This window comes from Falco naumanni, chromosome 5 (assembly GCF_017639655.2).
Source record: "Falco naumanni isolate bFalNau1 chromosome 5, bFalNau1.pat, whole genome shotgun sequence".
NCBI classification, from domain to species: Eukaryota; Metazoa; Chordata; class Aves; order Falconiformes; family Falconidae; genus Falco; species Falco naumanni.
In genome coordinates this window covers 68,940,887-68,968,662 of record NC_054058.1, presented here as the reverse complement: position 1 = coordinate 68,968,662, position 27,776 = coordinate 68,940,887, and the positions used below count along the sequence as shown (strand labels likewise).

Below are 27,776 nucleotides of genomic sequence, written 5' to 3'. Positions count from 1 at the left end.
TGGGGTGAGCCCAGAGGAGGCCGTGGAGATGCTCAGAGGGCTGGAGCCCCTCTGCTGTGAGGCCAGGCTGGGAGAGCTGGGGTGGTTCAGCCTGGAGCAGAGAAGGCTCCGGGGAGACCTTACTGCAGCCTTTCAGTACTTACAGGAAAGGTGGAGACAGACTTTTTACCAAGGCCTGTAGTGACAGGACAAGGGGCAGCAGTTTTAAACTGAAAGAGAGACATTTTTCATGATGAGGTTGGTGAGACACAGGAACAGGCTGCCCAGAGCAGCTGTGGGTGCCCCATCCCCGGGGGTGCTCAAGGCCAGGCTGGACGGGGCTGGGAGCAACCTGGGCTTGTGGAAGGTGTCCCTGCCCCTGGCGGGGGGGGTTGGAACTAGATAGTTTTTAAGGTCCCTTCCAACCCAAACCATTCTGTGATTCTATGACTCCCAAGCTTTGGAAATATGGACACTGTTGATGTTCAGCATCATGCCTCCAGCCCTTCCTGAACCACAGGTATGTACCCAGTATGCTTCCATGAAGAAAGGTCCTGACAAGTCAGCGTTTTTGACTGACCTGCTATCCAACCTTCCCCTGCAACCCGACAAAAGACATTGTTGGAAGAAGCCTGGTCAGCTATTAAGAGGACCTTAGAGTAGTCAAAACACTCCTAGTAGCTAGGGAGTAATTTGCCACAATAGTTTGCACACAGAGGTACAGCAGGTCACATGTCTCCTCCCCCAACCAAAAGAATACCCCACCCCACACTCCTATTGCAGTGCCCATGTCTCTATTACTATAAAAATCTGCAATCGCACATCGCTGCTTAAGGACTCTGTATCTTTAAGAAAGCTTCAGGTCTGCACGAAATACCCCAATTATGGCAGCAAATCTTATTCTAATTCTATATAATTTCAGGATGGCCAGAAGTCAGAAACTTTCTCTTCACCGAGGTCATCAAATTCAAACTGAAATAAAGACACTGTTAATTCAACATCCAGGCAAATTTCTGTTAACACAGATTTATTAAGCCTCTAAATATCAGCATTACCAAGTATTCATCATGAATCAAAAGCACTACGGTCTGTTTCTTTATTACAATTCAAGGCCCATATTCTCTTAGCCAAAAATATGTATTTTAGTTCAATATCATTTCTTGAAGTGATAGACTTGCTATCCAAACACAACCTGAATTGTATACTCTTGGCCTTTACAAGGTTGAAATTATTTACCAGCTGCCAAGCTGATCTGCCTATTTATACTCCCTGACAGATAGCCTGTGTTCTTCTCCAGCTATTTGACACTTCAGTTTGGGACAATGTGTGAAAGCTAAACTCACTCAGTCATGCACAAAGGTACCAGAAGCATTTTTACACAGGTTTGTACCACGCCATTACCTATCTCCATGCTGCTACTGATCTGCTTTGGAACCCTTTCATCTGACAACGCTCTCCTGAAAGCCTGAAACCATGACAGTTTAGTTTAATGATTTATGTTGCTTAAATGGGCATCTGAACTCCATCTCACCGGGAATGTTTTTCTGGCCAGCACTGCATCCTGGACATCAGCAACAGGTGAGTGCTTAAGAATGAGATACATGAAATTCCTATCTAAGAACATCAGACACAGTTATAGGGATTTTTACAAGCCATACACTGTGACCAGAATCCAACAAGTGGTATTCATTTTACTGAGACTCAGAGCTGGCTATTACTTTCCTGCTTACAGGGTTTTATTTGGATATTATAGAGCACCACTCAGAAACATCTCTAAGAGGGAAGGAAAAGTGCACAGAGAGAGGTTTTTTTAATTCAGATCAGTATTACCTATGTTGCTGCTTACTCTAATCGTAACATTCACCTAAATATTAGATTGGTGGGTGAGGAAAGATGTGGACATCACTGGAGAAAGAAGAGTCAAATGAGTACAAACAGAATGGACAGTCTTCAGCCCTGAAGTACGGAAGCCTTATTCCAGATCCTGAACTAAGCCAGTACATGTTAACAACTACTAATTATGGGGTTACCGGAATCCCGATCCCCACCATCCATCAGGGAGATAAAGCATTGCAAACGTTGGCTGTGAAACAATGAAGACTTTTCTTTGGCACGCCTGGTAGAGCTGCAGTCCAAGAACTGCACCTCACTACACTTGAGCCATTAAATATAGCCAGGCTTCTGAGGAGTTTAGCAAGTATATGATCTGTATAAAATGACTGCATGCTACCTCCCTCTAACACTTCCCACATTTGTCATCTAGGTGAGATTACAAATATCTTTATACAATGTTTTAAGGATGTAACTAAGAATATGTAGTATATAGTTGGCTCTTATGCAGCAAATGGTGATCATATCACTGAATCACATGAACAAAGACCTGATCAATTGGAATTTTGCATTTTCAAATTTCTGTATGATAGCTAGAGGCAGAAACTGATTTTATCATGACCTGAAACAAAATTAAAACAGCGTCATCTACTATTCAGTTTAAAACTGATCTTATGTATCAACACTAGCTTCCTCACCTCCCCAAGAGGAATATGTTTGTTACTTATCCTCCCAGATCAAAAGGTCGTATGGGCTGAAAATTCTTTCAGAAGAGGAATCTTTCATCTAGCAGACAAAATTCAACAAGTCAGAGAAAGAAGCAAAATAAAGTATGTATTTGAATTGTAAGGATATGGTATTTTGGGGAATATGATTACGTAGAACACATTTTTATAGTGGGGACTTTCTGTATTGGGAGCTGAACATGGGACTAGTATTTTTGCTCTGCTACCTTTTATTGTTTTTCATGATGACTAAGCCCAGAGAAAGTGGCATAAGTTCCCGTAACTCTGCAATAAAGTTAGTCAGTGTTTGATAGCTTGGGTGAGCAGTCTGTTATTTCAGATTGGTCACCCGTTAGCAAATCATAGGGGAGAAAACCAAATTTTGAATTCACTTACCACTAGCATACAACTATAAAGAACTATATAAACTTTTAGTATATTAAAAAGCTGTTGAAACCGACGAGGGATGGAGGAGTAAGCTGTGCCAGAGCACGCTGGGTAGGAGACAGGAGGAGCACAGCATGTTATTATGGTGGTCCTTTAACTAGATGATCAGCACAGGCTAGCAACAAGCAAAGCTGTTTAGGGAGCCAGGTGCTGGGGCAGTGTCTGATTCCACTGCCATTTGTCCTAGAAACACTCAGCTATAAATGTAGAGCACAGAAAACTGCAGTTCTTGCAAACATAAAGCAGCAAGTCTAAGAGCTCTGCACTGATTGTGGTCAGTTCACTCGGTAATGCCATTTTCAGGATAAATAATAACATCAAGAAACAAAGGACTGTTAAAAGGCTACCGCTCCCCAACCTGCTCGCCTAAAGGGACACTCTGGAGTGCACAGGGTCCCATCAAACTGGTCCCAACACTGTATATGTTCTGGTGAATATCCAGCACAGAAAGTTGTGATAAAGGTAAGTTAATTAGCAGAGCCCATAAAAAGGATGCAGGAAACTATCTTACAGCTTTAAACCAAGACTCAGTATTTTTAAAGACAATAATCTGCAGTTCAGAAGCACTTATGAATCTGCTGGAAATTCCAGGGCATCATCCATGTAAAGGAAGTGTGGTTAGATCATCACAATAGTTTAAGTTACAGCTAAAAACATTAAAAGAAAAAGGAAGCTTTGTTGATTTTTTTATATTTTGAAGTTCCTACCTGTTTTAGAGACATTTATACTCAAATAATGCCTCTAGTAAGGGTGAGAAAAACTCATCCAAAGTCCCACAGTATGGCAGGATTAGGTATAGCCCAGCCCTGAGTTAATGATCTTCCAATTTGTATACAAAAAGCTATTGAGAAGGAGATTCCATCACTTCAAGGGTTAGGCAGATCTTGTACTCTCAAGACTCCAGGAGCTTTAATCTGTGATGTTTCACCAATGTATTTGGTAGTACTGGATTCTTAATCTGCATAATCTTTAACTTAAGAGTCAGTATTCATTCAAAACTGAACTTAAATAAAGACAGTAAGTAATAATTTAACATCGAAGCTCAGATTTAACATCTAAGAACAGATTGTAACTGAGCACCATATCAATCTGACAGAAAAGCAAGGCAAAGAAACATGAACAGCTTTATATACACAAAGGATCACATAATTAGTTTGAAACAGGAATCAGTTTCCAGGGCTATAAGCATCCCCAAATGTCCTTTCATTTCAACAGTTGTGCACACCGTCAATAAATTACCAATGTGATGCAAACACCTATATTCAAAAGTTAGTTGGCTCTTTGTCTGAAACTGCCCTCTCTCCACCTTCCAAATAACAGCAACTGGTAACAAGAGCTTCTGATTCTCCAGATTTAGCCAAGCCTCCTTTTATACAAAAAACCTAAAGTACCACCAAATGAATCTAGAATTTTAAGAGCTGAAAGAGTAATCATTTTCTTAAAAAGCTCAGAGATGTGGTACAAAAGAAACAAAACTGAGTCCACATATAAAACTACAGGTTGATGTTATGTTTAACTATTTATATTAAAGCCACAGATGATGTCTAGTATGCAATCATGTTAAAAAATAAGTTTCAAGAAAGCTTTTCTATGAAAAATGAAATTTGGTGAAGTTTAACAAATTTCATAGCTTTAGCTACCATGAAAATATTACTTTACTTGAAATGCATTCAAAATTTCAAATTCCTGAAATGAAAACTTTTCAAACATTAAGTATTCTACTACATCTTAGCTGTTCTCTGAAATGAATCATTAACCCTCATAACAAAGGAAAAAAATCTCTTCTCCACATTTTTTATCTTTTCTTTTTTTTTTATATAAAGGAAGGATGAGAAGTGCTCCCAAAAGAAAGACAATTTACAATTTTAAAAGGTTACTACAGAAAAAAACCCATTCCTTTCTTTCCTTGTGACTATATTTTAAGCAAGATTGTGCCTAAATTCAGAGAATGCTTGATGTTGTAACTGCACAAGCAATAAATGTTACCATATTTACCACTGCAGAGTCTGATGGCATACTTCAATGGCATCAATCTTCAATTATGAGATGAGAAAGCAGTTGTTCAGTTGCACTCAGATTGTTGCTTGCTTGTACCAGGGTATAATTGCATTTAGCCCGGAATCCAGTGAGAATGCACCCTAATATTTCATGTTTCCCTGCAAAAGACTTTTCTACACTTTTATACAAGCCAGCAGACACACAGGATGAACAGCTCTTCAGTTCTTTCACGGACTATAAAAAGCAGGGTTTTTTTAAATCAATAGCTTAATAGTTGTGCTAAATATAGCTTTTCCCACATTTCTTCCTTGTAATTCAATGTAATGCTTCTTGATACCTCAGTCATCATCTTGCTGATTTCTTTTCTGTCAGCAGAACAGGAGAGTTCATAATGTTAGGACAAAGTTACCTGAAGTAACAACACTAATAAATCATAACAAGTGTTTCCAGATACAATGGTTATTAGACAATGACTGCGTTTCTAATCCATTTTTGAATGGTAACAGGTAATGTTTCCAGCAAATGGAACAGAGCAGTATCAGCCCTCTCCCCCATCCCAAACTACAGGATTTTATTCCCAGTAAAGAACAAGATTTGTCCCACACATTAACCAAAAGAATGTACAAGAACCAGAGAACATGATGGTGGTGGCAGAAATCAGTGGTCAAGATGAAGGCAACTGCCCTCTCTTCCCTAGCTTATAAAGATACCGTGTTTTCATATCACTGTTCGTCAAAGGAACAAAGAAAAAAATTGTATTGAAAAAGGAACAGGTGTTTATGTTTTTTTTTCTAATATACTTATTTTCTAACTTTCAAAGAAGTTGTTAAAAGCATTAGCTTTGACCACTCAAAATGCATTTCCATTTATACTATGTTTGTATTTACATTTAAATAAGAAAGAAAACACAGCTAGATCCTTCAGTAAACATTCATTGCTTCCCGTAAAGGTAAAATTTATTAACGTAAGTGAAATTAGTATTAAAGATTATTCTTTGTCATTAAAAAAATAAAACTACCAACCAACAAAAAACCCAACACCACATCATATGATGGTTTCATACATTACTTTTTCTGTAATTATGTAACCTATGTTAATTACAAAAGCACAATTCCAGGCATTTTGATGTTGCCATTTCACAAAGATGACAGGTCAGAAGATGTTTTTTTTCACTACTTCTTACCAGTTTAAGAAAGTCAATTAATTTGTGAACATCCTCTCCTGTAGAAAGGTCCACAAAATCTTTTGGCAGTCGGTAACTCAGGTATGGACTAGGCTGGACAGTAACTTTACTGTTCGTACAACGGAAAACTGGATAGTCCTTTGGAAAAGATATTGGATAAGACAAGAACAGAGTACGTGAATAAAACTAGCAATGTTTTCCGTGAGACTGAGTCACTTTGCCAATGATTTTATTTGGCATTCATTCAATTAAACCTGCACTTTCTAAATATTGTAGTTTTCTTATTAAAATCTCTGCCCACTTAAGAGTAAAAGTTAAAATGTTACTAACAGTCACATAAAGGCATTTATTCTCTCACTTGAAAGTTTCTAAAATGTAACAATTGTTAATGCATTTAATAGACATACATTTATAACAGTGCTGTAATAACAGAGCTTTAAGGAACTTCAGGCAAGAGTATCTACCTAACTATGTGGATGAAGAAAATACATCCCTAATATATTTTTGTTTTTAAAATATATTTTTATATAAAAATAAAAAAATATAATAAAAATATAAAATTATATATATTTTAGGGATAGAATCCCTAAAATTCTCTTCACAGGTTCCTTGTTTAAACCCATGTTTGCAAATACAACCTTAGTGAAATTATGACCTAAGCTTTCCAACCAATTTATTTACTGAAGGAAAAGAATCTCTCTCTAAAAAAATATCTCTAAACACTCAACTGAAGCAAAAGGTTTTGGGTAATTTGTATGATTTTCAGTTCAACACATTGACATACAACGTAACGGCCCACTGTGTGGCAATAAGCAGCTTCATTTTAAAAGACAGAAGTTCGGTAACTTCACACCAGATTCTGCGACTAGATGTAAGCTGACGCATGAAGACAGGTCACTACTTTTTATCCAGGCTTACACCACAGAAAACTGCAAAGGGTCTGGCACTAAGAAAAAGAAATCCTCAAAACAAAGTTCAGATGTCCCATGGACAGCTCAAGAATTGGGCATGTGTTTTAACAAAGGAGAGACAGCTTTTACCAGGAAGGTTCATTGAATGGTCTTCATACAGCAACTGCCACATGGTGAGACTAAGAGAAAACAGCATGAATGATATCCTGCAGAGAGGTGTATTTCCCTTGCAGTGTGTTATGAAAATGGCGACAGAACTAAAGTGAAGCTCAAATTTTAAATTTGGCTCAATAAAGCATACCATTTCAGTTACCTCTAATGCAGTTTAACAGCTAGAAAAAAATAGACAAAAGCCCACGCTATTTGACTTGCCATCTCTCCTCAGACAACTACCAAGTGTTTCCCAATATAACATGCTACTTTATATCTTCTATCCAGCTGTCCGAGGGCTCCTTAAGATGTGAGGACTGTCTCAAACAGGCAGTGAGAAGAAAGCTGGAGTACAAATAAATGAAGACTATCCCTCCCTCTCTGTATCAATGGGAAGTTACTTGTTTTCACAGAGGCAATACAACTTGGAAGAGGGACAGAAAAGCCCTGCTCTGCAAGGTCAGAGAGTTCAACCAGAGGACAAGACTTCCCTGAGGGTATCTGATACATGGAAGAGAATGAAGTTAAGCTTCTTGCTGCCTCCCCCCAAACATAAGCCTGGAACTCTGGGAAACTGTATGACAGCTACCAAGAACAAAGGAGAACTTCAAGTGATTAAATAGAAAAGTAGCAGATTTTAAGATAAATTGAGAAGAATGCATCCAAACCGCACAAAACCAAGTTTCAGGGCAGGCATAATCTTCACAATGTGGTCAAAGCTGTAATATGAGCTTGTATCATTTGAACTAAAAATTCCCTTGCAGGCATCTAAAACGAGCACCCAGTACTTGTTGAGATTAAGTACTGTCTGCTAAGGTAGATTCTTCTGAGGAAGAGTTTATGTTTCATGAGATAAGGACCTCCATTTACTTCAATGGGATCTGCATCCCAATTTGACTATAACAGACTGATGGAGGGACAGAAGGAAGGCAGGAAGGCGTAACGCCTGTTGGATGTTAGCCAGTCCCCCTCATCACAGGGCTGTACCTGTTCTGTTGCTTCCCCTTCACCCTGGTCTCCTTTCAAGTTTTTCCCAGAGGTCAGTTCTTCCCACGTAAACAGCAAGGAGTCTGTTACCTCACCAAATGGGTTAAAATCTATTAACCAAATCTTACCCTGCAACAGAACAACAGAAGAATTAAAACAAGCCACAGAACTGAAACAACCACAACAAACCAACCCAGAATGCACACACATTACCGTAGTATGCTTGGTCTTTAGATAAGATGATGTCAAATTTGAAATCATCTGGTTTTAAGCACTTAAAATATTCAAACATCCTTTACAGTAGACAGTTTTAAAATGCAGCAAGTTATGACTTAATATTTTATTTATTTTTATTAAACTGAAGATCGGACAGAACTCAAACTGAATTCAGTTCTATGCAAGGTGCTTTCAGACAAGACCACAGAAGTTCTGGCTAATCCCCATGGTCCTCCGAGATCCCTAGACAGCATGAGCAAGGAATAGAAAAAAACAAAGCCCAACCCAACCCAACCAAAAACTCCCAAAAAATCATACATCCAAAACCCCCAAACAAAAATCCCCCCCAAACAGGGATTTTGCTTTCCATCAAAAGCCACCTCAGCACTGCTGTACATTCAGCAGTCTACAGGAACTGCTGTTCTTGGTCTCAGAAGGGACCCAGCAAATACAGAGCAGGTCTGCAAAATGCTAATGGAGATCATGAAAGCTGGAAGGTGCTGCACAGGTATAGATAAATAAGGAATAACTTAAAGGCATTTTTAATAGCCATTACTAACAGTCCAGACTAGTTTCTCCTGCCTCATCTTTAATATATTTGTGTTCCAAACAGTACTGGTAGTATGCACAAGAGCATGCCCGTTTTCTAACTGAAAAAAGAAAGCAGAAAGACTAACAAGGCATATTAAAGGTAAAAGAGGTGTCTGCAGAGGAGCAAGAAATAAGTTTGTGTTCCTTGAGTCATCTTAAGATACAATCACCAGCACAGGGCTATCTTTTCTTACCCAAGGAAGTGTCATCTATTCTAATAAAACAAAATGTTACAATGAATTATAATGAAATATGACTACACCTGCACTAAGGATTTGCAAAAAAAGTATTACATTTGGAAGAAACCAGATCTATCAAATATGGAAAGAAAAAGGTTGCTGTAGTATAAGCAGGACTGAAGGGTTTTATTGTCTTTGTTAAAGACCAACTGGAACTGGAAACCAAACCTGAAGACTGGGCAGCTACTAAAAACTTACTTACCCTTCTCTTCCTTTCCCTCATTCCTGAAGGATCTCCTTTCTTTAAAAGGCCTTCCCTATCTTGATACAAACAGCAAAGATCTTCAATGATTTACACTACAGCCATCTGGTTTCTAACTTACAAAGATGCTTTTGAAGCCTTCAATCACAGAGTAACATGGAGATTTCCTCTCCCACCCACACTACCCAAGTCACCCCCACAGCTACTAACGCACTGTAGAATAGGAAACCCATGGAAACCCATACAATAGAGAATAGAAATGCTCTGGCTGGTCTGTTACGGTCCACAGCAAGTTACTGAGGGGGGGAAGTCCCAGCACAGAGGAAACCAATGATACTACTTGTAAACTGGAACTGAGCCAGCGGGCGTGTGGTTGCACGCAGGCTTTCACAGGTCTCTCTCTCTCAGGGCAGAGCCACAGGGTACAGCTCTCGCAGAGCAAGTTTTGAGAAGCCAGTGCACCCCAACAGCAGTACTGAAACCAGACGCCTACAAAAGAAACAGCAAATTGCAGGGACACAGACCTGAGTGGTTTCTTACTTGTTTCGGAAGGGTGAAGCAGCACAGATCTGCGTGGCTAAGTTGCAACACTTCTGCACTAATATTGACACCACTGGTGCAGAGAGAGAACAGGGCAAGCTCTGCTGTCATTTTCCACCTCTGTTCATCTTCAAAAGGCAGTCACAAAGTCTTATTATATAAGCGATGTTTTACTTTTGCTAATGGGGACATCTTGTTAGCTCCAAGGCAGCAGAAGGAGGAAACTGTAATTTTAGATTTATTCTATCACACTAGAAAAACAAGCTAATTAATCCATTTAATCACACACACAAGCAATGGCTGGCAAAGTTCATTCAGCAGTTCAGAGAATCTCCTTGCATCAGAAATGCTTACACTTCATAAAGGTCTTCCCTATGAAAGGCTATCACAGAGACTCCTCCTCACCCCAAAGACATGAAACTCAGCTTTTTCATAGGAACTCATAATTTCTCTAGGGAAGAAATGTACGCTGGAAAAAACCAAAAATTGGTTTTGAGACTACTGGAAGAGACACCTGTTTTTTGTGAGCAGCCAGAGAGCAGTACAACTTCTACAACAACTGTTTCCTTGAGACGGTCTTAAATCTGCACTGAGCTTTGGTCGCTGCAAATTAATGAGAAGCGGCAAAACAAACTAAATATTCCTTTTCAGGGCTCATTAAAGGGAGCGTATATAACTCTGGGTCAGTAACCAAACTATCTTAAGATTAAATGCTCCTTCAAGTCTTACATGCAATGTCACGATTTAAATGCAGTTTCAGATCACTTGTACTAAAGAGCAGTAGTAAAGCTATTTATCTGCCATCTTCTTGTATCAGTAATCTTTGACATATGACAGCACATAAATGCACGAGCCAGGAAAGAGAGCTGTGCATAACTGGAGAGAAAAAAAACCCAAAACCAACTCATATTACATTGAGATTTTTTTCCTCATCTTGAAACAGGAACCGATAGATTTAGCACATCATGTCAGCTTCACGCTTTGTTTTACTAAAGGATTATGCAACATGCTGTTGAAAGGAAGTACCTACGACAAGGACTGTTTAAAGGAAGTGAAAAGATAGCTAAAATGTCACTGAACTGCTACATCGCCCTAACTGCAGCTGCACCTTCACACACAGTGACAATGCTCACAAGGCAGAGAAAGCACTAGTTTGCGTGTTAACAAGAGCAGCTGTGAGCTAGCAGTGGTCTGAAGCCACTGGCTGCGTTTCTTTGTCTTACCACAGTGACTTGTCTTGAACACCGTTACAAGCTGTTAACAAAGAGCACCAGCAGAGCCTGTCAGGCTTCTCAGCTGTTGCACTATGATTGTGAATGGCTAGCAGGTAAAAAAAAAGAAAGAAAAAAAAAAAGTGGATCCAAATGAGAACAGGCTACCAGTCCTGCAACATAACTTCTTCAGGACTAGCTCTGCAGATCACCCAGCTTGGAAGACTGTATTGACAGCGTTTCTTCCTTAAAAGATGACTGGTCTGCAAAGTCAGGCACTTGCTTAGATGAGCTCGGTGAAGAGTAACAGGAAAGGTGGACACAGAAAACGTCATTCTCAGCCAGGCCACCACTGCTTCTTTGCCACCCTCAAACTCAAGGAGCAGAACCTGTGGCAGCCTACTCCATACAGTCTCTCCAGTAACTAAAGCAAGCACAGGGAGGGGGTTGCTTTCATTCACATCTGATTTAAAGTGGATGTTTCTCTCATTCCGTACGTTAGGTTGCCATGCAACCAACCTGATGAGGAGCACGGGCTCTGGAAATTAATCACACTCAGCAACACTCAATATTCTTGTGCTGCCTATAACTCGCATACAAAGGGAGCAATGAATAACACAGTTGCAAACCACAGAAGTACGTGTGAAAGGAGGGGGATCTGACGCACAAAGGGCTATCTGGCAGTTTACAAGACCTGAGGGTAGAAGGCACCGAGAGGTACCTACAAACAGCTATACTTTATCTTGACAGATGAAGAAACACTGCACATTTGAGAACACACAGGCTGAAACCTTTTACTTAAATAATACGTTTCCATGCCTCAGCTGCGAGGCAGACTATGCAATGGTAGAACATGGTTGAATGCTGAAGTGTTGCTCCTCATTTTGCCTGGCAGCATCCTGAAGTCTGATGACCTGAGCCTGGGCAGGTAATTTTCACCACCATTCAGCATGGCTGGTTTTAGCCTGTAGCCTGATTTTTAGATACCTATGTTAAAAGTTGAGCTGAGTAACAGTACAACAGCTATTTTCCACATGACACATAATCCTGTTTAGCTTCTGTTTTGCAAACTATGGCATGATTTACTATTACACAATTTCAAAATACTTTAGCAACATTCAAAATCAAAATCGGGACTTACTACAAATAGTCCCAACTCAAATAAAAGACTTCCAACACCATAACTGTAAACAAGTCAAACAGTGAGACTCACAAATCTATATAACAAAAGTATATAGCCACTGTTCTTGCATTTCTGGCTTAGGATTTGGAAAACATTAAAGCTTCTCATGCACTGATATGATTCCCAAAAATCAGGTTTTGACATTTAAGGCTACACAACCCATTTTTGGTTGTGGTTGCTTTTAAAGCAATACGTGTGTGCCTTTCAAACACAATTCATCTGACCTATTTCTCTTCATTGACACTGGGAGAGGTCAAGGTAACTAAATCTGCTATTGGCACCTGAAGTTCAGATGGGACATTTCTACCCACTCCATCACTATCTGGATGTTCAGGGTTCTGATCTGCCAAGGCAGAACCACAGCCTGGAACAGTTTGAAAAGAAAAAAAACATTAGCTTCCATCTGTCACAAACTGGGCATGCCACATTCATATCCTCTTTTGACACTATCCCTTCATATCCTAGACTTCCATATATGAAGTAAAAGTTATCACGACCACGGGACAGGGGATGGGGGAGGGGGGAAGCTCAGGAATTATTTTCATTTTTTTATATAAGAATCCCCCAGATTTTTAAAGTCAGCAAAATATCACCCCCACCTTATTTTCTGAAATGTCACTGCCATTCTGCTGAATGTTCAGACACATTTCCATCAAAAGTACCTGGAGTAAGCACTGTGCAGAGGGAACCTTAGCAACAGGTAGTCCTTCACCAAAACAATGTAGTAATGTTGCATAATATTAAGTACCCAACTTAAAAGAAAATGCCCCAAGCTTGTCAATGTTTAAGAGACATTCAGACAATGCCCTTAACACACTTTAATTTTTTGGTCAGCCCTGAACTGGTCAGGCAGTTGGACTAGAGGACTGTCCTATGTCCCTTCCAAATGAAACAGTCTATGCTATTCTAAATTATTCAGCAAAGACTCTCCATGTCATAATGAAAATTAAATTGCCTCGAATAGATTCACAGAACTGACAGAATTGCAGCTGAAGCCAAAGTTACGTGCTTTAAGACAGACTATTAAATAATTACATGACTGGCACAGACATATTTACACCTCTAATCCTATTATTCTCCTACTGTAGACAGTCTCTAACATAGAAAAAGACCTAGAAAACAGAGTAACATCAAGTGAGTTGGGTGGGGTTTTTTCCTTTTTTTTTTTTTTCCTCCTGCCAGGACCACGTCTAGGAAGATGAAACTATTATTTGGTCCATCTCTGTATCATTTCAAGAAGAGTTTCCACAGAATAAGCAATTCTATACAACCTATCATCCACTTACCCTGCTGTCTCTGTACACATCAAAAACGACTGAAAAGGAGAAAAAAAATATGTTAATCTTAAAAGACATATAATTTCACACAACTTGTCTAAATCTGAATAGATACTTGTGTACACAGCACAATCTGCAAAGTCAGTATGTCCAAAGAACTACAAGCCAGAATTAGGTTCATTTCCAAGGGGGAGTTGAAACACTTCAAGAACTACTGTTAATGCACTGAAAGATTGGCTGCTGGGTTTCTCCATGTAACACTGGTTTCTTCTGTTGATTTTTTTCCCCCCATGGAGGACATTTGATAAACTCTTAGTCCAGAGAGAAGCTTATCTTTGACATTACTGCTCTTTGGTTTACAGCAGAATGGATAAATTTTAAGGAAGGATCAAAGACTCCACTGTGCTAGACATTGCGTGAACATTTAATAAGAGAAAGTTCCTACTTGACAGAGATTAGGACTTCAGCAGATAACAAGCCAAACAGGTTGTAGGAACAAAGGGGTCTGTGGGTGTGCTGAGAAGAGGTGGCAGTGAAATGGCTGTGTTTAATGTAACCTAGAGCAAATACAGCACACCTACCCATTACTGACAACTCTTTCCAACAGAACCTTTGCTACGCTGTGATTGACGCAAAGGTGCCTTGGGTAGCCCCCTTGTCGTCCCTCCCTTTGACTTAATTAAGCGTGAATCTTTGTACATGCATCTTTCTACTAGCTTCTGTTCTGTATGGTTAAACAAGTCTTTGTCTTTCTATACAGCCAGGGAAATCGACAGGCATTCAGGCATGACTACACACAGAAGTTGTACCAGTTTAGCAGAAAGAAAGAAAAAAGTGCCAGATTTAGAAAAACCTCCGACAAACACTGTATTGTCACTTCCTTCACTAACAAGGAAGGGAATACTTCAGCCAAGAGATTTCCCAATACATGCAGGATAAACTAAACTCAGGATATGACTGAAGAACACTTGAGCCTCAGCAACTACACAGGAAGCTGCCCATCAGGAACAGGGATGATGACTGATCGCATCCATGCATGTAAAGCTACTCAGCAGCTTAATCTAACATTTCATGTGAAGTTGGCTGAGCAAAGGGCAAAAAACCACAACTCAACAGTGCCAAAGCCAGTCACGTAACAAATTCTGACCATACATACAGCCTAAAAATCCACCCAGCTTTTTGCACAAGCTCAGTTACGTCAATTTGAAATGTCTGTCCAGAACTGCGTCTCAAGAAGACAAGCCCTCAGTGACGAAGGAAACTGTCAACACAAGTAGTACAGCAATCCTGGATTTCTTCTACAGCCGTTCAACTGAACTTGTTGCCTGTACCATGTACTCTTATTAGTCATGTTCCATTAATGGAAAACTTGCATCTGAGCTTCACAATAAAATTACATCTGTCAGCTTAAAGCAAGCCTATGGCAATCACTGAGGCTAACAGCATTTAGTGGGATTTACATCCCTGTTAAGACTGACTGCACAATGGTGACTAGTTTGGGACACTCACAAACATTGCACAGAAAAGAAAACATGAATTGTTACCTCTTCTTAGGGACAACCTCAGAGCAGGAGTGTTGTGTGCCAGAAAGACTGTAGTAAAGCTACCAGCAATTGCTCAAAATGGAGACTAAACCAAAGCTCAGCTCCACGGTATCAACACCTCCAGAACAGTGTTCTTACTGGGCTCTTATGAAAGGTATTTAGAAGGTTCTAACATCATTTAGAAGTATTTATAAAGCATTCACCCATCTGTTATCCTACTGCTCTGACTCTGCAATGCTTCAGCTGCTCTGACTCAACTCTTCCATCTGGAGATGCTACCAGACCAACTGGAAAAAGCAGAGCAAACAGCATGAAAATCCCCAACAAAACAAGAACTCAGAAAAAAAGCTGTAATACCTTTCCTTTTAAAAGCAAACAAACAAGCAAATCCAGATTTTTATTGTTAACAACACATATGCTACCAGACAGTGGATCAAAGGATATGATGGGGGATGAATGAAAGGTGGTGAAAAAACAAACCAAAAAAAACCCACAAAAAAAACCCAACAAAACCACCAGAAAACCTTTTCTGCATGGCACTTCTCTGCAAATGGACAAGTCACCTTCATTTAGTGCCGAAGAAGAAAAGGTTAACAAACCTTCATCCCAGAAGGTCACCCTGAAACCTCTTCCCAGAAGGTAACTCAGATGACATAGTTTTATGTCCTTTACATAAGATGACACTTCAGACCTTTCAGTTCCCCAGACAGCAGTTTCACTGCCTAAATCTAGGTATCAGTTTCCAAAAATAATGCCCTGAATTCTTATCTATCAGTTGATTACATACCAGCTAAAATTATGTTGGAACACAGAGGAAAATTAAAAGACAGTAATCAGAATGTCAGATCTATATGACTGATCTTACTTCAAAACATTAGGGCTATGGACCTATTAAATTAGTATACTGACTTCCAGATGACTAGTCTTCTCCAAGCCGTGGTCCTTGAGAGCTTCTCTGGACTGAAATAAAGTAATCCTGCTACATCACATTATTAAGAATTTTAATATAACCGAGACTGGCATAGAGGCATCTTTTTCAGAAAGTCAGACAGGACCGATCTATTTGGTTGCTCTGGTGGCTCAGCAAAATGATTAATCATGTTCAAAACTCAACTAAAGGTTGAGTTTTCAAAGCTTTATAGAAGACAATACAACTGCCAGACAATTCTTATATTTATATATTTTACTAAACTGAGGTTTGGTCCCCGCCAGACCCAATTTAAATCTCTTCATCATATTTTTCACCACTACTGATCACCCATCACAAGGAACACGATTCAATTCTTACTAAACCATGGCATGAAACTATTTCCAATGAAATTTGCAAAGGACTCTGCATTTAAAGAACAAGACAATTCATTTGGGCTGCTTAGGTGTACCAAATACTGTGGCTTTTATTCTAGTCTTAGCAGCTAAACTGCTGTGCATCCATATGCTAGAAGAAATTATAACTTCTTGAAAAGAAACTTATAAATCCTTTTTTCAAGAAACACATCAATAATTTAGCAGAAAATATCTGACATCATCTTTATAAACAAGTATTCTTACTCCTGAATATCTTTTGTTAAGCATTTCCTACCTCACTTCTCAGGTTTAGAATTTTTCTTAATTAAAAACAAGTATAAGGGTAAAAAGTTTAAAAAAAAAAAAGAAGCAGCAGCCATTAGGCCTTCTGAAGGGATCTTTCACTCATTTATTGTGTTTTCCTGAAAAGCTCCAGCTTATTCCTTCAGGGTTTTTTTGTTGCCAGTTTTATAGTCATTCAAAAACTACACTGCTCTGCATGCTCTAGCCACAAGAGCTGTAAGACTTCCCCAAGTTCAAAAGAACCAAGCCCTGTGAAAGCAATAGCTGTGAAGACAGAGATGCATAACCTCACACTTAAAATATTGGGGATGCCATTATTTATTGAGAAGTACCCATTTTAACAGTGATGTCCAGCAGTAAATTGGGATTTAGCACATTGCAACTCAGTGCACTATAGAGGAAACGAGCCTGGCTTAGCAACAGCAAGGGGGCAGGAGGCCAGGTCTCATTTCCATGGAGTTTGCCCTTGCAAGCCCTTTCAATACCCTGCAAAAGAACTTCAGAGAGGTAGACTCTTCATTTCTGTTTTTATGTCTTTGCAACTATGCATGCAATAAATATTTTAAAACATTCATAAACATCCTCTTTCCCTCCCCCATCCTCCCCTTGCTAACTGAAGCTTTAAGATACTTACAGTCTTCATCCAAGAATTTGTACTGTATCTGTTTCTTGAAAAACTCCTGTATTGATCTACAGATGTCCTCATGTTGCTTGGAGATATGATCATAGTATTGAGTGTAGTCCCTCTGTGATATACCTGTCAATAATTTCAGCTGATTATAAAGAGCTTTAGGCATGCAAAAAACCCAACCAGGCAAAATGCAGTTATCAGACATGCACGTCATAAATTATATTTCAGAAGATGGGGTTCCCCCAAGTTTCAACCATTACTAGTGACTTACTGTTTGGCTTTATTCCCTTATATTTAAAGAACTTAAATTAGGAATCTTTTCCTTGAACAGTTCCGCCCTGCATTTTGTGAACCTCATTTTATATGTACACACTTTGACTGTTTTTAAGTGAATTTCAGTAGGAACCTCTGCCTGTATTTAAGTTTCCAATTCCTGTCTTTTCCTGTCACTTTTATTCCCTCTGGTTAATCTGGTCAGAAACCTTTTCTGTTCTGCACATCAGATCCAGGGACCAGAATTTGGAACCATGAAATGAAAGGGACAGACGCTAAGCTTGCACATCAGCAAAAATGATAGATCCTAGTGTACCATAAAGATTCTTATTTAACCACTTTTTTTTTTAAGCATGGAAAAACACGTATCTGTTTGATAAGACACTACAGGTAAAACCTTAAATCCTAAAATCAATGAGATGGCATGCAGTCTAGTACCATATTTCTTCCATTTGCCCCTCTGAAGGCTTTCTTGCCTATCTGACATTAGATAAACCATCCCAGCTACATCACAAGCTCTTCATTCCAAACATTTATTTGTCTACAAGACAACAGTTTAAAGTTGACATCAACAGGATTACATTCTTGCATGCATCTGAAGTGACAGAAGTTCTCATACAGGATGTGTCAACATAAGCCACTGCAAAACCCTCCTGGACAAATGTCAAGCCAAGACATGCCCCATCACTGCAGAATGAGTAACTCATGCTACTCGGGTAAAGAAAAAGCCAGAACCCCCCAAAAGATGTATCAATGATGGCAGTTTGCTTTTTTAACCATATACAAAACTCAGAGATTAAAGTTTTACTGTAAGACAATGCTGCCTTCCTCCAAAGATGTGCTCTTCAATAAAGTTCATATAAGTTCATATAAAGTTTATGATGTCAGTGGAACTGTGAATTATTAATACCACTGCAAAGATTAAATCAGATCTAAGAACAAAAATCAAGAGACAGTGGCATCTCAGGGGATGCAGACGTGTAACTGGAAAATTCACTTCACTGTGCAAGTATCACTCTTTAGTTTGACTGACAGGCTTATTAATTTTAAGAGCATGGGAACATATTGTGAAAAATCTTGCAACAGCCTCCAGAAACAGAGCTTGAGTGCTAGCTAAAAAAAACTCATAGTGGTAGATCTACTAGGTTTAAAACCTAGTAATGAAATGTACAGCGTTTAATTAGCCAGCATACAAATGCTTTGAGGTATTTGAAAGTAAGTATCACTATATATATTCTATAACAGATCTACATTCAAACGTTTTAGAGGTTATTGTGGTGATGCATATATCGGGCAGTTGTGGTGTTCCAGCAGCACATAACAGGACAGGATTCAGCTCTTCCCCCTTCAAAAAGCTATTTTGGTAGCTGTTAAGCAATACCAACTTAATGGAGAATCTCTGCTACCAGCAAGATAAACTCTGCTACAGGGAACTCCAATAAACCCTGCAATTCACATGAACGGAGAGAGAACGGCAAGATGAGCGTAGAAGCACCAGAAGGAACAGCCAAATAAAAGGGCTATGCAAATGCTATGTGTTGACAGCACCTAGATTAGCACATCCCAAAATGTCTATGTGCAGCTCCATAGGACATCCAGATCAGGAAATAAAGAACAGGGTACATTCCTAATGATTCACAGAGGTGGGACAGGATGGAGCAACAGATTGCTGACAGCTCCTAACAGGTACAAAAAGGCACATGCAAGCCAAGCACATAGTCGTCATGCTGAGAAGAAGTCAGGAGAAACTGAGGACTAGCTAGCTAATGTCCCTTCCCTTCCATATCACCACAAGGAATTGTGGACAGACCATTTGTATATATGCATCTTGGTGCTTGTGAATACATAGATATGAGACAGACAAAATGAGCAAACTCTGGTTTATTTTTTTAAAAAAAATCATCTTATTTCCTATAGTCTGGATTAGAGCTCTGCTACGTCACTGCTGTAACATTTCCTTGTTAGAAGAGTTTAGGTGGAATTATTCAATCTTGTTATGGACAAATGTGCACCAGTCCTGTTCTACTTACACCTCTGTTTATCTTCAAAAATTCCATGGTAAACCAGACCAAAACTGAATTCAAACTCCAGAATAGTATTTAGCCTGAAATTAAACGCCTCAATTCAAACACCTGTATGTGCACTAGATGTCTAAGTTCCTGTTATAGTCAGCAGAGAATAGTCAGTATGACCAGAGGAGTGTAATTCAGCTAAATTTGCCCTAGAGCTGTCTAAAATACATGCTCTAGCACAATCTGCCCATTCTCCAGCTGTCACAGGTCTCCTGATGCACCCACTAGCTCTTTGCATACTGTGGATGCCCTAGATGTTCAGTGCCACCTGAAACATTTTACACTTAGGATTCTGAACCAGAGTAACAAATCAATAGGTTTTCTGACTAAGCTACACTGAATACAATATGAACTCAGAGACCTCATACATCCATGGACATGTTACGACATCCCACTTTCTGCATATGATATCCACATGTGGTCACATTTATCAACATAATACCCAACTACCTCTGTATTGATTCTGCAAGTTGGAGATGATGCAATTCGCTCCTGATTATAAAAAAAAAATCACTCAAAAAACAGCCTTTGGGTGAATTCTAATTGCTAATTCAGAAACTTAAGAGTATATCCACTGTAATACTGAGCATGCTATCATGCTTTCAAATACAGTGGAAAGAGAAGTGTGGCATACAGCATTCTAAATAACAGAAGGAAGAAGAAAACATTAATTCCAGAAATGAGGTAAGGTAAGAAAGAACTGTCTTCAGATTTAGCTCTGATTCAAGGAATCACGAGAAAATCCTCAGAACGTCACCTAATAATTTTATCTTTAAGAAAACCCTTACCTATAAGCTTGTTTTCCTTGACAAAGCATCTGAATTCTGCACCAGGGATTAGTTCACACCATTTGCGAAGAACAAGCTACAGAGGAAAAAGAAGTGACAAAGTATTGTTTCAGAAAGGTAACAGGTTAACTTTTTGTCAATAGGTATACCTTCTAGATCTACAGTTCTGCTGTAATGATAAGATGACCTCTGAAGTTATTCCTGATGTAAGAAGAAACAATCTTAACCTGCAGTTCACATAATTGGCAAATGCTTCAAAGCAACTAGACTTAATGTTAGCTTCACAGAATCACACAATATTTTTGGTTGGAAGGCACCTTTAAAGACCACCTAGTCCAAACCAGTTTAAAGCAGAAAGGTTCAGAATGGACATAAGAAGAAACTTTTTCACCATGAGGACCGTCAAGCATTGGAACAGCTCACTCACAGAGGCTGTGCAGCTTCCATCCACTGAGATTTTCAGACCAGATCTGATATAACACCAAAGTGACCCAATTTGATCTCATCGCTTACCCACCTTTGAGCATGAGAATGGACTATAGACCTCCTGAGGCCCCCTCCCACCTTTATCTTATGCTCTTCCACTTTGTACGGCATTTATAACTGCGAGATTATTAATGAAATAACTTCAAAGTTACATTAATGATAAAGCATGAACACCAAAAACCCTGCTGTACATTACAAATCTCTCATGGAATTGGCAGAAAGTTGCTTCCTAGTCAAAAGAGCTGATGAGCAGAATTAAATTTAACCAAATCAACCTCTATTCTGGTATACACCCAAGCAGAATGCTGTGACGCCTTTGAAGGCGCAAACCAGTTAAAATAAGGACATGGGATAGAAATAGTAACCAAACTATAATAGTCAATAGGACAGATTGCCTGGTAATTGAAGCATATCTCTGGCACTTTTTCAAGTTTCTGCATTCCTAAGCTGAAGTATTCAAATGGATCCACACTATTTTAAAGGCCTCAGTTGCTGCTACTGGATACTGGAAACTCCCAACACCTATCAACTGAAGTCGAAAAAACTCAGTAATCAAAGATGACATTCCTAACTACCGTGTAAACATGAAACTCTTTGTTCTAACTTTTAGATGTCTGTCACCTTTAAAGCACACTAGATAGTACATTAAAAACAACAGGGTTCATTCACTTTTCCAAAGCCCTTCAAGCTCACAGAATGATGACAAATGCTATATTTACATAAAAACTATTATTAGAGAAATGACCACATGCTATCACAAAAGCAATAGCACCACATGAACAGTTTGAAACATTGCTAATTTCTACATCACTAGTTTAACATTTTAGTCTGTTAACGAGCGTATTAAACAAGATATGATAGACCACTTCAGGATGTCCCCAGCCACTACAGCTAGCTTCTCTCTCTTAGTAACCTCAGTTGTGATATTCACAAGCAGCATCCTGTCAAGAAGATATGACTTTCAGCTTTTCAACTTGTCCTTCTTGGCCAAATCTGACAGACATGAGAGGAAATCACAAGGAAGCTTCAAAAGTCTGATCTTTACCTCATCTGACCTGTAATTAAATGAACTTGAACTCCTTATGACCTGTAATGCTTAACCAGACGTCCCCATGCTGCCCAAGGAACACAATTAAACAGAACAAATTTTATGGGCACACACCCAAGCACAAATGGCAATCTGCCTGTAAGCAATTCATTTAAATTGCCTAGAAATCATGCAAAGTGTCCTACCTCATAGTCCAAAGAAGGATCAGGGGAATCATCAGTACAGTGAATAAATCTGGAAAAGTAAGGTACAAACATCAAAACCCGCTTTTACATGTAAGATTTTAGCCACAGTGAGAAAAATAACCCCAAACTGTGAATCACAAAAACCTGTTAAATTATCTCCAAGACATAAGACATACAAACCAAGTAAATTTGATAAATCAATAAAAAAACTCCTTTTGACAATGACTGGGGGGGGGGGGGGGGGGGGGAGAGAAATTTGTTTTCTGTAACTTGGAAGCACTTCAATTTGGACAGAGATGTAGCTAAAACATGACTGTTTATCTGTTTATTCATTATTGAGTTTTTTTCTGTTTGAATCAAAAATTATGTTCCTTTCCTCTTTAGTGTTATGTTGGCATAACTGGATTCTCAAAGAAGAAACTTGAGCAATCTAATCTAGTTCCATTGCATCACGTTTTCACTGGTACTGTTAATGTTTAACTTCCTAAACCACACAACAGAGAGACGTATCATCGTGCCTTACAGCAGTTCATTTCCATGAATAAGGGATGCAAAACAGCACCACTCAGCACTTCTGATTCCACAGCACAGTATCCTTCTAAATTAAGAGCCTTAAAAAATACTACTACAAATTTCTTGAGAGTGGGAATAAATACAACTATTTCTATAACTGCAAGCAGATGTCAAGGTTTTGTCCCTTGTGAGTAGCTGACTGGGTGTCACCTTTCAGGAACTATCAAGAATGGAGTCAGTTAGACCCAAGCCAACTTTTATCAGTTTACAGCAAACCTCGCCATAAATCCTGTACCTTTCATAGGGAACTAGCAAAAGAACATTTTCCTTCCAAGTGTACTCCCTAACCTTATTGGCAACAAACTACTTTGATGAACAGAACCATGTAAAGGGCCACTGCTGAGCAACAGTCTTAAATGGAAACATTTATACCGCCTCCCTTTGGCACTGAACTCTGTTAAGCAATCCAAAAGTCTATAACATCTTTAATGTAAGCATTGCATTTGTAAGACATGGCTGCCCACCCTTCAGTTTGAAGAGCTATCATAAGAGTTCATTCAGTATACTGCCAGCAGAAATATGTTTCACACATTTTAGACTTTAATGTCCACTACATGCAGAAAAGAAGGGCAGTAGCAGGCATGCTTTCCAAAAGTACTGTAATCAAACAGATCATATATATCTGTAAGCCCATGTAAACAGATAACATCCTTCAACTACAATTTATATTCCCCACAATTTAAGATCTGTCAAGGCAACAGAAACAAACTCATGAAAGCTCGCAGTTTAGCTAAACTCAAAATTCCTCCCTCACTAACATATATGCCTACCATGCTCAAGAAAATATCCCACACACACAAAACCAATCATAAACTATTTATATAAAGGTAGCTGAAGTCCAGCACAGAGAGTTTTACAGTCCCTGCACGCTAGGACCTGTGTTACATCTCACAGAGTTCCGTATCTGAGGTCGGGGTACCTGCTTCATTCCAGTAACATGCAGTCTTTTCCAGCAGTCAAAAAACAGTCACAAACAACCAAAATTATCCCCTGCTCAACCTTCAAATATTTTGGGCAAGAGCTATGTGGGGAAAAATACTTCCTCTTTCCTTATAAGTCAGAAAATTAAATCCTTGGGTGCCATCCCAAGCCACACAGAGCGCTCAGGTATTGCTGTCAAATCAAGCAAACAGGCAAAATTATGAATATTGATAAAAATACTGCAGGATGCAGTAATATTATTTTTCTTAAGTCTTAATGACACAGGACTGAGTACAAATGAGGGGGAAAATGGGAGAACACAGCAAAAGAAAATAAACTCAGTTTTTTGTAGTTTCAGTTTTCTTCTAAATAGTACAATGAGACTTTTTTTGACAACAGGACATTACTACCACCCCTTTCTGGAGGGTAAATATTGGGCAACTTGAGGCAGTTGCAATTTTATTTTTTTTTACCAACTTATTGTAGCATTCATTGTTTAGACCCAGCTGAATTCATCTATTACACATGGCAAGAGGCAGAAGGCTACACCGGGTTTCTTCAACCTGCATACTATTCAGGTTTGGAGATACCTGAAAGAACAATCAGAAAGACTTCAGGAATCTAAAACTGAGATATTTCTGGGCTCACTTTTCTGAAACCTTTGAAAATTGTCATTTTGTACTAAGGGTGACAGAATTAAACTCTGTTGCTTATAGGCCTTGTGCTGTGGTCAAGTTGCTTATAGGCCTTGTGCTGTCGTCAACAGCTTGCTTACATATTTATACTTAGATGTCAAGAACATAAGGATCAAGGTCTTCTTCTGTGTAGCAGCTGTTAATCTCCAAATGCATACACTTGACAACAGGACACACTACATGAAGCCACTATGTGGTTCTGTTTTCAACACTGAGAACAGCAATTTAAGAAGGTTTGTAAGACCTCCAGTAGTTATCCTGCTAAAAGAGCCATGAACTCATTTGCACATCACAGATTATTCTGTGGATAATAAACTATTATGAATATAATGAAAACCATAGAAGTTATTCTGTACCTGACAGTTCCCATGCTATTACCTCACAGTTTATTTTAAAACCTTAATAAATAAATAAAAAATGAAGGAGAACCTTCTAACAACCTTTGAACTCCATTTTTATTTCTTGAATACTGAACCTTGCTGGAACTTTAAGGACTAAAAGAAATAAGAAACTCAAACACCATTCAAAAGAGGATTGCTAGGAATTAATAATAAATTGCAAATTGCTAGGAAAAAGGGTATGCAAGTAAAACCTCAAGGAAAAAAAAAAAAGTAATCATCAAAGGCCTCATTTTCCACATCCTCTCATGTAGGACTGCCTAGCTGGGAAGAGGTTATACTGAAGTCTAAACTCTAAACCAACAGCTACCATTCTCGCAGAAAGGTATCCTGAGTGCCAAGTCACAGCTTTATGAGCCAACGCTGCCTCCTATGTTCTATCAGGAGAACACAGGCTGTTATTCCTCCATATCTCAGAAAAACTATAATGTCTTTATAATTTTTAATTCAATATTTAGAAGCATTAAGTCTGGTACCAAAAATGTAGCCAGAATGCTAGCTTAAAACAAAAAAGGACTGAAACATCTGCTAGGTTTTAAAGTTAAACAATGTGCTTAGGAGCCTCACCGACTGAATACTCATTCAAAAGCAGGCTCTCTCAACTGTTCTCAGAAACAGGTGCTTAAAATTTTAACCTAGCCCTCCTATAAACAACTGAATAAATTTTAAAAAATTGCATCACCCCTCATGCTTCTTTTTATCTCACACATTAATACATTTGGAAACCTTTCCCTGGCCCAGTGGGAGTTGTTTCACCTGCTCCATTAACCTAGTAGGTATTTCTTACTGACTAAATGTGGCATAGATGGTTCCTTTGCTTTGTTTCCTGGGCTTAAGCAGGGTTGAGTGGCTACTTTTAGACTCTTTACTTCACCTGTCTTAACCAGCTTCTCAAAGTTTTCAGGAATGAACTTCTGGAAGGAACAGGTCTGTAGCACCAGCTGGTCCAACAAAATACTGAGAGTCAATTTACAACTCTTAAATGCACTTCAGAAACATCCTTCTTGGATGTGACTCATACTGCCCCTCTGTAATAAGTCAAAGGGCAATCCCCGCAAAAGACGTGCTCTGCATTAGGTTGCTTTTCAACAAGGTTGAACTTACAGGAGTTCTTATTTCACCTCTATGGTTGTGATTAGTAAACAACTGGAAAAATAGTAACACTTCTAGCATTCAACATCCCAATGGTAGCATCTGCAGATCTAGAACTTCCAGTATTGCTCTACGGAACAGCAGCAGTCTCTGAAGTCTGACAAAACTTCCAAGGTTTATTAACGAGCATGACATAACCACAAGCTTATCTTATAACTGAAAGGGCATTATCATATAATTAGAACTACTGCTAATATTTATACCAGTCTCAGTGTGGGCAGTCATGTCTTAATAAAATGTAGCCCACACATTCTTAACAATAAGGAAGAAAACTGTTCTAAACCAATGCACTCAACACGGCTTTGACAAGATTTTTGTTCAAATGAGGACTTTTAATCACTTAACAGAAATCCCAATTAGAAAGGGATTTTGGTTTTTTATCACATACAACGCTAAGTTTTTGAAAGCCTACATTAAAACCCAAAAAGTTAATGATCACACCACCCACAAGTTTTTTTGTGAACTCATCTAAGTAAAATGCAATGCTTACTTTGAAGCAGAAACATTGACTACATTAACAACTGCACTGCTCTGAAGTTTTTGTTAATTTGTATAAAATTAACAAGGAGGAAAGTTAACTCATTATTCTGAACTTTTCAACCAAACAGTGTCAATGTAATGAGAGAATCCAAACATTTAAAAGAGTCAAAATTTATCTAGTCACGCTCAGCCTATTTGCATTAAGACCATATTTTTAAATGGTTTGTATTGAAGTATTGCCTAGCTGAAGTTTTCTTGGAACTTGAGACAGCTGAGAACTACAGCAAGGGCAGTTGCCTGACCTGAATAATGTATATAGATCGATATCAGATATAAGCAGATAGGAAATGGGAGAGGAAGGAAGAGGCAAAGAAAGTGGTTTGCCTCAAGTCCCACTTCGTTGGCAAAGCTGGATTACGAACAGATCTTCAAATTGCCATTGCAAAGTCTTTTCCATATTGTGACCCATGAAGCGGATTTTTTGAACAGAAAATAAAACAAATAAGAAGAGTACACAACATTTCAGGTGTTACTTATGCAGGGCAAGAAAATTTTGGGCCGTACTGGGTGTTAATGAAAGAAGTAGAAATCTAGTGCATTTATCCTCCCTCTGAGTAGCCCTTCCAAGGGATTTGGATGTATGTATTATGTATCCAGTTTTCATCTGTTCAGCACTTCAGGTTCTTATGCCAGCTACATTTTTAATTTCTGCTTGCTAAGGACTAGGCAACTGGCAGCTAATCAATAGTATAATTAAGGAAGACTAGTATTCTGATTCAGCAAATGATCATTTCACCGTCTGCATGGGGACGTTTTGTACGAATAACTTAGAAATAATTTAGAAATACCATGCACAAACTGGACAACAATATGTGCTTTAATCAAGTACAACATATTCATAAAATACAAGATACATACAGACCAGAGCAGTTTTACGCACTACACACATTTCCCTAGTCATAAGTACAACTTCCACTCAAATTCACAGAAACCAGAAGGTTGCATTGCCTGCATTAACTCTACCTTACCAAAACAACCAAGCCTGTTGGTTTGGTTGTCTGACAAAAAAAACCACAAAAAAACATAACCCAAACTTATACCAACATTAGATTAGACTTTATAGGAAGGGAAATAAATACAATACTTCTCAAACTAAATTTAATCTTTAGATTAGGTGATGATCCCACAATCATGTCACAAAGTTTGCTTATTTGCCACCCACTAGCTAAGCTATGCTATCTGCTGGTGTGAGGTCTTACCACACTGGAAAAAAG

At 38.8% G+C, this 27,776-nt stretch overlaps 1 protein-coding gene across 3 annotated transcripts in view; it reads right to left on the bottom strand.

Moving 5' to 3' along the window:
• Nucleotides 1-979: 979 nt before the first annotated feature.
• Nucleotides 980-27,776, bottom strand: part of CDC123 (cell division cycle 123) — a 37,823-nt gene continuing 11,026 nt past the window's right edge. Inside the window, exons 7-13 of one of the 3 annotated variants that reach the window (XM_040594577.1) lie at nt 22,284-22,332; nt 20,565-20,640; nt 17,435-17,557; nt 13,679-13,707; nt 8,211-8,339; nt 6,163-6,300; nt 980-5,344 (exon numbers count right to left, since the gene is read on the bottom strand). In XM_040594577.1, coding sequence (XP_040450511.1) covers nt 5,318-5,344; nt 6,163-6,300; nt 8,211-8,339; nt 13,679-13,707; nt 17,435-17,557; nt 20,565-20,640; nt 22,284-22,332 — 571 coding nt within the window. In that variant the 3' untranslated portion in view covers nt 980-5,317. The other 2 variants (XM_040594578.1, XM_040594579.1) reach the window with 2 other exon arrangements.